The sequence below is a fragment of the Sander vitreus genome, chromosome 8 (genome assembly GCF_031162955.1).
Source record: "Sander vitreus isolate 19-12246 chromosome 8, sanVit1, whole genome shotgun sequence".
Taxonomy (NCBI): domain Eukaryota; kingdom Metazoa; phylum Chordata; class Actinopteri; order Perciformes; family Percidae; genus Sander; species Sander vitreus.
In genome coordinates, this window is record NC_135862.1 from 17,042,269 (window position 1) to 17,054,580 (window position 12,312).

General features: G+C 42.1%; 1 protein-coding gene across 1 annotated transcript in view; it reads right to left on the reverse strand.

Moving 5' to 3' along the window:
* Positions 1-1,057: 1,057 nt before the first annotated feature.
* The window catches only part of rfx7b (regulatory factor X7b), a 16,146-nt gene continuing 4,891 nt past the window's right edge, over positions 1,058-12,312 (reverse strand). The window contains exons 3-10 of the mRNA XM_078257206.1: positions 10,155-10,241; positions 9,727-9,764; positions 9,514-9,636; positions 9,290-9,409; positions 8,508-8,589; positions 8,217-8,424; positions 7,361-7,656; positions 1,058-7,267 (exon numbers count right to left, since the gene is read on the reverse strand). Of these exons, the coding sequence (XP_078113332.1) occupies positions 3,902-7,267; positions 7,361-7,656; positions 8,217-8,424; positions 8,508-8,589; positions 9,290-9,409; positions 9,514-9,636; positions 9,727-9,764; positions 10,155-10,241 (4,320 nt within the window). The 3' untranslated portion in view covers positions 1,058-3,901. The remainder of the gene's footprint in view (positions 7,268-7,360; positions 7,657-8,216; positions 8,425-8,507; positions 8,590-9,289; positions 9,410-9,513; positions 9,637-9,726; positions 9,765-10,154; positions 10,242-12,312) is intronic.

The window sequence follows — 12,312 nt, forward strand, 5'->3', positions numbered from 1 at the left end:
TCTAATATTATGTATTTAAATGGCCTTTTCTTTATTAGGAAACACACTTATGTTTTAGTTTTTTAGCCATGGATGGTTATTAATTAACTGCTTCACTGACATACAGTGTGTTACTGTTTTCAGACAAGTAATTGACATGCATTAGTTGGCATAGATGAAAAACAATTACATTTGTTTCTCTGGACACAAAAAATGTTTTCTTCCTCACAAAACCTCCACTGATAATTTTAGTTGTGAAAAGGATGGCAGGATGCCTGTGCCTAAAATAAACAAAACATGAGTTATCTGTATTGCTGCTTCGGTTTATCTATAGCTTTACATTCTTTGGTTATTGATATGTTGTATACAAACAGGAAACATGATCCTGTATTGCTTGTGAAATCTTGTCGACTCACATTGCCAAATGTTGTGGTGTGGAGGTTACTGCTGAGCTCCACATGGCTGAAGGTTAGGCTGTTTAGCCATCATCAATAGGGTTAAGGTCATTAACATGTTTTGAATATCATGAGGCCCTGGGAAAGCAAAGCAGAGGACCAACGAACTGGGCTTTGATTAGCTGGAGCGTGTCTCTAGGAGAGGCCACCCCCCACTGACCTAAGAGGTCATTTGAAGAGCTGATGACCTCTAACCTCATGCCAAGAGGGTGATGGAAAGGTTTGCATATAATTGATTGCTACAATATTAAAAGTGTGTTGTGTTTAACCGAAAGCAAATAAACACTAGTATTAGCATGTTTGGAAAAATCAATTCCATCATGTCATGAGCTGGGGTCTGTCCAACCAAAACTGTTTTTATTTTGCAATATTTGTATTAAAGACAGATCCTAGATTTCTTTCCTAAAATCTTGTCATTACCCAGTGACATTTTAACCGTACTGGCAATGACACCTAATATAGAAATTGATTTGCTAATAAATCAACAAATTCAACTATTAATGATGACTACTATTAAACTACAATGACTACTAAGTCCTGTAAGGTAACGTTCTCGCATGCTTTGAAGCATCTTTTTATTTACCGCAATAAAATACAAAATCATCAGCACATAAACACACAAGAACATTCTTTAAAAAAGTTTATTGGCTTTTAAAACCACTTTAAAAATCTCACCAGTGAGTACTTTCCATTGAAAAAAGAAACAACGCATTTGCAATATTAACAAGCTACTGTACATTAAGCAGTACACCAGACAACACCACAGAGGAGGGTTTTTTTTCTACTGGTAGAAATGGACAAGATAGTCAAACAGAGTTGGTTCTGGGTCAGTCAAAGGTAAAGAATCAGAGTCACTGCTTGATGGAGCTCATGTACTCATAAAGAGGTGCATTTCCTTCATTCAAATTCAAATATCAGTGCCTTATTGTTAAAGAAAATTACGAGAAAATGTTACATTTCTTCACAAATGCATTTTGCAAAATAAGAATATGTAAAATAAACAAAAAAACATCATTGTCATCAACATAACATATAGAACAACATTAACTCAGTAAACAGCACAGAACGAAAGTAATGCAACTCATGAAACTAGCACTGCCAGTCTGGTTAACAGAACCTGCCCAAATCACAGAAGACAGTGGTTACCAAGAATACAAAGTACAACAGAAGTTATCACACATGCGTGCGTACAATCATTTATCAACATAATGAGCATGTAGGTTTTAAAAGGTTGTTTAACTTTTTTCCCTCAATGCTTTTATATTCTCATGTATGAGAATGAGTAAGAAATGTGTATCTCACTGAGATTAATGCACATTTTGCTACAAGACAATTAGTCATTTTCTGACAGTTAATTTCCCTACGCATCTTGTCATAAAAAAATTTTTTTTTCTTTTTTTTGTGGGCATCCATCATTACATTTGTCCATAAAGATGTGGCAAAGCCATGTGTCATAAAAATTTAGTGCAATAATGTGAACCTCCAAAGTTTGTTGAAACATGAGTAATCGTTTTTTCCAGTGTCTGCTGAAAGGCTTTGAGCACAATGTCTGTCACAGAGATGTTTGCAACCAGCTAACAGTATCACAACTTTTTTTTCTCAATATACCATGCTATTGATCCTGCTCAAAGCACACATCACTTCTGCAACTGCAGAGACCTATTATCTTTGAATAGAAAAAAGTAAAAGAAAATCAGCAAGCGAGACCAGACAGCATTACTTTTACGACACATTGAGCCAGAAATGTAACACACAACATACAGTATCTTGCCGACTATAGATCTGTTAAGCTTTTTTTTTCTTTTGAATGGCACATACTTAGCTAGAATAATGGCCATATTATAGTGTCTTGATACATCAAATCTCTATGTATCTATCCTATTTACAGATGAAGCTTAAACATGACTTATACAACATTGACAATAGCCAAAAACTCAAGCAAGCATCCTACTGTATCACATAGCCTACCTGGCTAGCAGTGATGGTTTCAACATGCTTTCAGGTCCATGGTTACCTATAAAACATAGGACTGTGACCATTTCACAAATCTACATACTGTACATAAGAGTTACGCAACTTAACCCTTTTCCTCAAATGCAATAAAACTCTTTTATATCTCCGAGGCTGCCTGTTTCTCGTTGTTGTTAATGTTAACTAGGAGTGTCTCTATGTAATAATCTCTTATGTTATTGAAACAGATCATCTTTGGTATGGAAATAAGGCTGGATTCTCCACAAACATAATTTAATTTCCTCTTGATCCCTAGATGGCATCAAAACATAAATGTCAGCCTCTAGCTTTCTATATAACTAAGCCTTCTCCATACCATTGATATTCTTATCCAAGCTGGGAGTATAGCATGCCAAAAAAATCTCATGACTGAAAGTGTGCCTGCCATGGTTTATGGACAGTATATCAATTCCTCTATTCCTCTAAATCCATTACTAATAAGGGCACACACAGTGTAGTCGTTAGCCTATACAATACGCATCTATATTTTAACACTGCAAAACAAAAACAATAAGAAATAGTACTGAAAATATCAGAGTAACAGCTGCCTTGATATGACGAAGCTCTGGATGGTTCAGAAGATTCTTAACATTATATTATATACAGTCTCTCTACAGATGGCATAAGGCCTTGGACTTTGGGAATAAGGCAGACAGTTGTTGATTCCTTTCGATGTATAGTCCACAAAGTGGCCTGAATTCCCATCTTCTCCCTACTGATTTATCTACTCCCTTAATAAGATATTAAACAGTACAAGAAGTATAGGCTTTAAGAACATTTCACTCTTGGACAATGCTCAGATGTAAATCAGTTTTCCACTGATTTGGTATATGATAAAGTATAAAGATTATGTCATAAATTCAGCACCTGGCAGCATAAGATGCTACCCTTTTTTAATATTCAGATATGGCAGGCAAATGTACTACAACTATTATGTGCATATTCTACAATCCCAATATTGTCTCCATTTGGTTGAACTTGAACTGCACACACTGTTTATTTAGTAGACAACAGCAAATGTTTTTTTGGTCTTTCGTGCCAAATGTACTACCCATCTCCTTCCTTTATCAACTGTCTGTTAAATTTAAATATTGCATTATTGATTGGTTATAACATGGAAGATTACATTTCTCTTAATGTTCATAACATACAAACCTGCTCTTCGTAAGTGCATGCTGCCACCAAGTACTCACACTTTTACATTGAAATGCTTACATTTCTAATTTCAGATGAGGGAGAAAGATGATTTTGAAGTACTGAAACTCTGGGTGACAAATGAAAAAGGAGAGAAGTAACTAAATGCAGTAGGAGAGATTTTCTGGTAAGCCTGGCACTTTTAACAGAATGAATGGCAAAGTCCAGACAAATCCCAACAAACTATAGTTTAACAACAGATAAACTACATACGCACCAAACAAACAACAGAGAAGAGAAATCACACAGAGTAAAAGATAACATTAGCCCAGCATCTCTACTGTAGTAGGCTGGTCTTTGCTTTCTAGCCAGTCAAAACCAGAGTTCACAGTATCACTGCATATCTGCTGAAAAAGCGGGTCGTTCTTCAGCTCTTCCAGTGTTGAGTCTTCATATTGTTCCTGCTGTTGATTAGGATCAAACAGCAGGTTGGTGTCCAACGTGTTAAGGTCAGTGATGCTACTGGACAGATCTGAGGTCAGTCTGATGTCACTTGAGAAGTCAGACGCCACAGCGTTGAGCTCAGAAGCTACCTGACCCACCAACTGGGAACTGGGGTTGAGGCCATCATCCCCCAACAAGTCCTTGACAGTGTTGTTGAAATCCAGCTGTTGCTCATCCTCCACCTCCTGCTGCTGTGTGCTCTGGAGGAGGAGCTGTGGTTGTGTCTGCACAGCATTCTCCTGGAGCTGCTGCTGGTCTTGCTCACCAGGACCCGCTTGTGCTTGGCTGTCCCCAGTTGAGAAACTCACCTGTTCTCCACTGCCGGTGGTGAGGTAGCCATGCTGCTGGAGCTCAAAGGCAGCAGGGCTAGAGCTAACAGGCAGCTGAATTTGGTGAGCAGTTCCTCCAGCGAAGCCAGGAGTGGTCTCCAGGATCTGTGTGAGGTTCATACGGGCCGTGTAGTTAGAGGGGAGGTTGTTTATACCCAGGCCACGGACAGAATCATCCCCATCAGCTTCCATCTTGCTGAGAAGAACATTGGTGATTTTGGCGGTGTTACTCTGACCCTGCACAGGCAGCATCTCACTCTGCATCATGATGTTCAGGGGTACAGATTGGCTTCGCTGGACCATGCTGTGGACAGAGCCCACCGTCTGGCTGTTGGACAGGATGCTGAGCACCTCAGAGGTGATGGGAGAGTTAAAGGGTGAAACCACCGCTCGGGTGGTGGTGGTATTGGTGGTGGTGGTTGGAGGGCCAGTGTTGCCACTGAAGTTTCTCTGGCGCACTGCAGGACTGACACTGCGGCACCGGAAAGTACTGGACGCAGATGAGGTTGATACCTTGTTGTCCAACGGTGCAGGTACAGCAAAACTCTCCTGTTTAGTGGGAGTAGTTACACCTGTTACCAGCTGCTGCTGCTGCTGTTGCTGTTGTTGTTGTTGTTGTTGTTGTTGTTGCTGCACCGGGGAAATTGGGGTCAAACGGCCAAAGTGAGCAGCATCCTGTCTCGACTGAGCCTGAAAGGACTGGCCGGGAATTGCAAAGGCATGTGGTTTACGAAACTGGTCATCTACCAGGTCTTGGTAGCTGGGCAGAATGCCAATGCTATGGTTGGGCAAAGGACCGGCAGAGTTGCTGTTGTAGCGGTTGTTGATCCACTCAAGTTTGGCCTTGTCAGGGTGTGTTGCCATTGGCCTCTGCATAGGCTTAACAGGGCTGCTGGAAACAATACTGGCGTCATGATAACCTGTGATGCTTGAGTTAATAGGAGTGAACGCAAAAGGGTTCCTGCACTCCACTGGGCTTGGGGGGACGCTGCTGCTGCAGTTGGACAGTGGTGTGCTGATGGGGGTGTGGCGACCCATGACTCCATCCACAGGGGTGATGGGAGCCATGCGGGAGCAGGGGCTCTCTCTCGTCAGGCTGTGCCCAAGCGTCATTTCAGAGGTGGGGGTGGGGGTCGGAGTTGGAGTCGGTGTTGGAGTAGGAGTTTGGACAGGAGTGGTACTGCTGTGGGCAGAGTGGAAGAAGGCCGTGCCGGCCTGATGAGCATTTAGGATAGAGCCTTGATTGCTGGCTGACTGGCCTTGTAAAGACACATCAACACAGCTACCAAACAGACCCTTCAGCTTCATCTGCTCCTCCATTTGGACTAGCTCCTCCACGATGCTGTCCTGGGTCATGTCATCATCATTGAACGGAAAGTAGTCCATGTTGGACTGAGAACCTGCAAAGTCAACCATCTCCTGCGTGAGGGTGAGCTGGCCTGAGGCCTCGGGGGGTTGAGCTATAATGGAAAGTTGGTCAGTAGGGGCTTGTTTGTGTTCTGCTGGTATCTGCTGCGCAAACGCCTGCTTCCGAAGCTCATCAAGCTCTCCCTCCTCCCATATTGTGCTCTTTAAGTCACTCATCACAGAGGCTTCGTGTGCTCCTGAGTTGGCTGGTATGGCATGTGGGCCCCCGCTGATCTGCCGTAGCAACGCCTGATCCGACGTGTTGTTTCCAGCTGCTCCAGTGCTGGTATCAGTGCTGAGAGAATGGTCTTCACGTTTCACCATCAAAACCTGGGGTTTGACAACAGTCTGGGAGCCCTCAGTGTGTGTGATAGGCGAGTCAGAAAGTGCAAGAATCTGTGTGGGCCCTATGGAGGTGTGTTTCACAGTCACTTTGCAGGGGGCACTCTCTGGTCTGGCTGGGGTTCCCGGTCTGGGGATCCTCTTCAATGCAGCATTGATTCCAGGTTTGGGATTGTCAATTATAGCCAGTGGCTGCTGGGAGATAAACACCCTCTTCACAGGAATCACATGGGACTCCCCGGCTGGGCCTGTGCGCTTCCTGGGGCTCTTGGCATCTAGGCAGGGATCCTTCGTTGTTGGGGTAACAGCAGATGAGCCTATAGATATTGTGTTGCCATTGGAGTTCTGATTATCAACAGTCAAATACAAAGTACTGTCATGGCAGTTACTGTTATTGCTGTCCTGCGTCCCAGCTACAGCTACAGAGACAGGAGGGGATGTGGGGTCACTTTTTATCCTCGCCCCTTTGTCTGGTCCGGGAGAACACTTAATCAGGAAGCTTGGCTCACTGGCAGCCCTGAACTTAGCCATTCTCTCCTCTTTGGCCCCAACAGCAGTTTTCTCTGTGCCATGGGTGGGGTTATTGTCATTTCCAGCTTCAGACACCACTTTAATGTCAGTGGAGAGAATTGGGGTGGAGACTAGGGCACTGGGTCTGATTGCAGAAGACTGAGGGGCAAATGAGGTCCCACCGTGTGACTGCTGGGAATCGTCCAAAGCAGCTATGGTATTCACACCCGCGGAGGCAGGACGCACGGTTGTGCTGCTGCTGTTGGGAGCCAGAGCAATGGCCGTCATCTTTACCACGTTGACTGAGCTGACGTGGGGAGTTGGCATCACAGTTTTTATGGGACTGTTAGTGATGAGCAGGGTAGGGGGTGAGCGCAGCGTGATGGCACTGGTGGCAGAGGGCTTGGGCAGAATTTGTGCGTACCGTGTGCCGTGTCGTGCCAGCCGGTCACCCACAGGACTAGCTGAGATGTTCTGGGGATGTTTGGGAGACTGTTTAAGAGACTGAGTGACCACTTGGAAGTTCACAGGCAACACTTTCCCCTCTGCTGTCCCTACAGGGCTGGGTGAGGTCATCAACTGCCTACCTCTCTGTACCTGGAAAGAAAAGTAAGAATATAACGTTACATTTAGGCACATTTTTCAATAACATATCGCAGTATAATCAGTGGGAAAAATTTGGCCAAATACCGTGACTGGGCTGGGGACAGCTGCTACCACGATGCCTATGGTTGGCTGAGGGGAGAGCAGAGCAGGGCTGCCACAGGGGATGGTGGGGCCGGGGGTACTGGCCTCCGTTCTCTTGACCTGGACCTCACTGGGCAGGGGTGAGTGGAGCTTCTGCTCCTGCTGCTTCTTCTGGATCTTGCGCTGCAGTTGCTGTTTTGCATCAACAGAAGGAGAGGGCAGGGTCTTCACCTGGGGCTGGAAAGAGTTTGCCTCAGCTGTTGGCACAAACGCAGAGGCTGGAGTTGGTGTCTTCATTCCTGTCGAGAGAAAAAAAAAAATTTAAGAATTATGATTAGCAGAGTGTCAAGCAGCAAAGCACTTCAGACGGTTTTTAATAGTTCTAATGGAGAGGGTTTAAAATTGAAAACTCTCAACTTTATATTACCGTTGCTAATCTTAAACCATATTGCCCTGCCATAACGTCACCATTTATTTAAATTCTAATTTGTCAGAAAACCATTGAACGTAATTATTATGGTATTTTTCTACCATGGTCTAGGTTTATCATTGCAAACATTTTCTCCACCCCAAATGGTTTACAGACAGCTGAATTAACCCATTTACATTTTCAGTTTTAGGAGACACATGCATCATCACATTAAGAAAACATGTTTAAACCTTCAGGGTGTCGATGTGTAAACCATGATGTCCAGTAGTGATCATCATGAGGCACATAATCACAAATGTGCTTTTTCAACTTAACATATCCCTGCGCACACACACACACACACACACACACACACACACACACACACACACACACACACACAGCAGTAAAATAAAAATAAAACACCAGGAGATCAGAGGACATCTTTACCTGTGGGTGTTCCAGTCATAACAGTGAGTGCAGCCATGGACTTGGTACCAATGTAGTGGCTATTGAGCAGGAAGCGGGCCAGGTCCTCCACGTTGTCAAACTGACGACTCAGGACCTTTTGGGCCCACTCACACACCAGGCCACAGGCTGCAGATCTCATTTCATCCTCAGCGCTCGGGGACTGGCCCGTCGACTCCATCAGCTCACACTACATAAGAGAGCAGCAGGTGGATGAGCATCAGACCGTTCTTAAAATATATTTTACCATATGTTTTTTGCAGTGTAACTTACCCCATCACCAGATTTCTGCAGATCCAGGTTGGGTAAGGATGGCATGTGAACAAAAGCTTTCTTCCTTAACCCGCTATAACAGTATGTGAGAAGGAGTTAAGGTGTCTGAAACATAATGACTGGATATAGACATGCATATAATATCTTACGTTGAGTCTGGCCAAATTCTCATTTTGGTTCATCTACTCCTCTTATCCTCTTCTAAACCCAAGCAAGAAGTTTCTTTCTCTGAAAATCTGAATTTGTAAATTTAAAAACCATCTCATCTAAATCTGCCTGCAATAGTCCTCAGGCAATAATGTTTTTTTTTACCACAGGACCATGCGTTTTGCGCACTGGCACAACTGAGAACTATAAACACAGCTTTTTTGTGGAATATTATTTTAGAAGGTTGGAATTCTCTGTGGTACATTGATGCCTCTTCCTGTGCATTATTCATAATATTTGTAATTCAAACGGCATTTGCCTTTAGTCTTTAAAAAAAAAAAAAAAACAGTCGTAAACAGCCAAACTTTATTTAGCTTACCTCGACTCAAAGCTGGATTAGAAGGAGCTTATTACGGTAACTTGATAAACTTATATCACTCATTGCTAGCAGAAGAAATACATGATCTGCCTCCTCAAATCTTGGCACCTGAATGGCACTACTATATGTCATCAATTGACTAACAGCATCAACTAACTTGCTCACAATTTGAAGACTATGTAGGCAAAATAAAGTGAAGCACAGACAAATAAAAGCATAGGAAAACTTTGTTGACCGGTTCATCAGAATGAAAGGATATTTGGATTTGCCCCTCATGCCCAGTCGACGTGCCTTCATGTTAGGAAAGACATTCTTCATGATCTTTCCAAAGTCCGCTGCACTCAGTGGATTGTAGCCAAGATTGTCACAATAGCTCCTATACGAGAAGAGAATCCTCCATAAGATTAAAAGTGGAATACATACTGTTGTTAGTCCCCTTTTCTGTTTCCCTGACCCCACAGTGAGGTCACACACACTCACTTGTATTCATCATACACCTCTTGCTTTGGGAGTGAAGTCTCTGGGTGCTCTTCTAGGTGATTCCGTATCCAGTTAAATGCATACATCTGTTGAGTACGGCTTGACGACATGGAACTCTGATCACTGAAATTGGTAGAGAAGAAAAATAAATCTGGTGAGGCATTGTCCTCGATTTGTATGCATCATTTCTTGTTAATACAGAAACTTTAATACCATAATCCAGGAGTGGAGGACCCCCTCTCATTCTCAGTCCAAATGGGCAGAATTGGGGGGTTGGGGTGATGAATAGATATGGGGAAACAAATGAAACACAGACAGCTAGGTATAGCAAAAGTCTACATATATCAGTGGTTTGCTTCATAATGATAATCAATCATACAGCTGAAAAATCAATAATAATTTTGTATAAGAAACTCACTCAAAAATGTCAAAAAACTGAAATTTATTTTTAGGAGCTAGCAGCCTAAACAGTGTCTGCAAAGTAGCCAGTGGATAGTGACTTGAATTTTTGACAAGCAATGAGACAAAAGTGCCAATAATGTAATGAGAGCCCCAACAACGCAACTGTGTGTATATGAGACAAAAAAGATCAAAGAGCAAAGAGGAAATCTTGAGTAAAGTGTGTATGTGTCTGTGACATACCTTTTATCATTGCCACTGCTGGGACCAGAAGGCAACTTCAGGTAGAGGTAGAGTTTTTCTATGTCTGTAAACTTCTCAACATCTTGCTGTAAAAATAAAAATGATCAGAAAAGGAAAAAGAGATTATTCATATAAAACAAAGTAAAAACATTTTCACTAACAGAAACTATAAATATATGCTTCATGAGAGTAATATTGGAAAAGAGAATGAAGACAGAAGTTGACAGTGATCAAATGACTCAAAGTCTTATTTCTAATTCTTATATTCTAGTTGTTAGCTCTTCGCAACTGGATAAATAGATAAATGTATAATTCTGGTCCAAAATTTAGCGCTGATTTGCTACACAGGTGTAAGAGTTGCACACAACCTCCTTACTATTGATTCAACCCCAACTGCTTTTCAATTGGTTTCTAACAATGGACTCATCTTACCTCTTTTCTTTTCTATTTGTTTGTTGCTAGGGGAACCAATACTTGAATGAAAGCTGTCAGCCAAAGAGCAGTGAATAAAAAAGGCTATTTACTACACTCCACTGCTACAAGCATAGAGTGAGTTAGTCCATGCAGCTATGCCATGTTAGCTATCTCCTTCTCTGGTTGCACTAGTCCAACATTGATTCTGATAATACTGGCTTTCCAGGATTTTTCACAAATTTGATTAAGTATTTTGATTTGTCTGATATTTGATTCACTCGATAAGCCAAAAACAGCCATTGTTTTTCAATAACATTTCCTAAAAATGTATTATATCATTATGTATAGAGACTTCACCTTGACATAAGATTCCATACACTACCGCTGAAATGTTTGGAATCACCTGGACGTTTTTCTTCTCTCCTTCAATAATGGCTTTTTTTAACAGAGATAAAAATCGTATAATTCAGACACCAAATGTGTTATTTACATTTCAAATAGTTTTGATCCCAAAAGAATAATCATCAAATGATTAAAACTTCCATTTAGTCGATGGCCCCACAGTGTTGCATGACAGGGGAGAATGCTTTTTAAAACTTCAATTTTGAATTTGTTTTCAAGTCCAGAAAAACGTAAGTGACCCTCGATCATTATTGAACCACAACGGTGCAATTGGGCTTTAAATATTTTAGGAAGCCGTTTTTCTTTGGGCAGTTCCAGTTGACGTGGTTCGGGCATCTGGTAAGGATGCCTCCTGGGCGCCTCTCTAGGGAGGTGTTCCAGGCACGTCCAGCTGGGAGGAGGCCTAGACCCAGGACTAGGTGGAGGGATTATATCTCCAACCTGGCCTGGGAACGCCTCGGGATCCCCCAGTCGGAGCTGGTTAATGTGGCTCGGGAAAGGGAAGTTTGGGGTCCCCTACTGGAGCTGCTACCCCCGCGACCTGATACCGGAAGAGCGGACGAAGATGGATGGATGGACTCTTTGCACTCTACTTAGTGGTTGTTAGTGCTGTCAAACGATTAAAATATTTAATCGCATTAATGCCATAGTTAACTCGCAATTAATCATTGTTTTGTTTCCGGTCTAGCTAGATCCGGTGTGGTGTTGTAGTTCTTCTAACATTACTAGTTGTTGCAACAGCATGTGAAAAAAACTATAAAGTTTGCTAGGCCAAAAAGAACGTTAATCTCGCGATAAAAAAATTGACGCCGTTAAAATGGGTTTGCGTCAACGCCGTTAATAACACGTTTAACTGACAGCACTAGTGGTTATATTGAATATGTTTAACTGGGATTTGTCAGTCCATAGTATGTTCAGCAGATGTTTCAATAGTGCTAACCTTAGACTAACCTTACCGTATTTCTATTGTAAAGTTTAAAGAACAGCTTTGCTAAAGCAACACTCCTGTTCATTTCTGCTTGTTATAGGCATTATTGTGCACTTGGCACTGAAACAGGAACATGTTCCTATTTAAATCTGCACACATTTTGATGCCAAGTTTCTAATTTAGTTTTTACCAATGATGACAATGATTTCTTAAATTCTTATTGAACGGTTGCCCAGAAGCATCTTTGTCTTTTTATGCCCTTTTAATTGTCACTCTGGTTGAACCATTGTATAGTGTTTTGTTCTCCATGTACAAAGTAAGACTTTTATTGCAGACCCTCCAAACAAAATTACATCTTTTTGTAAAGAAGACTTTATACAATCTAACACCATTCAAAAATATAGAGTAACCGT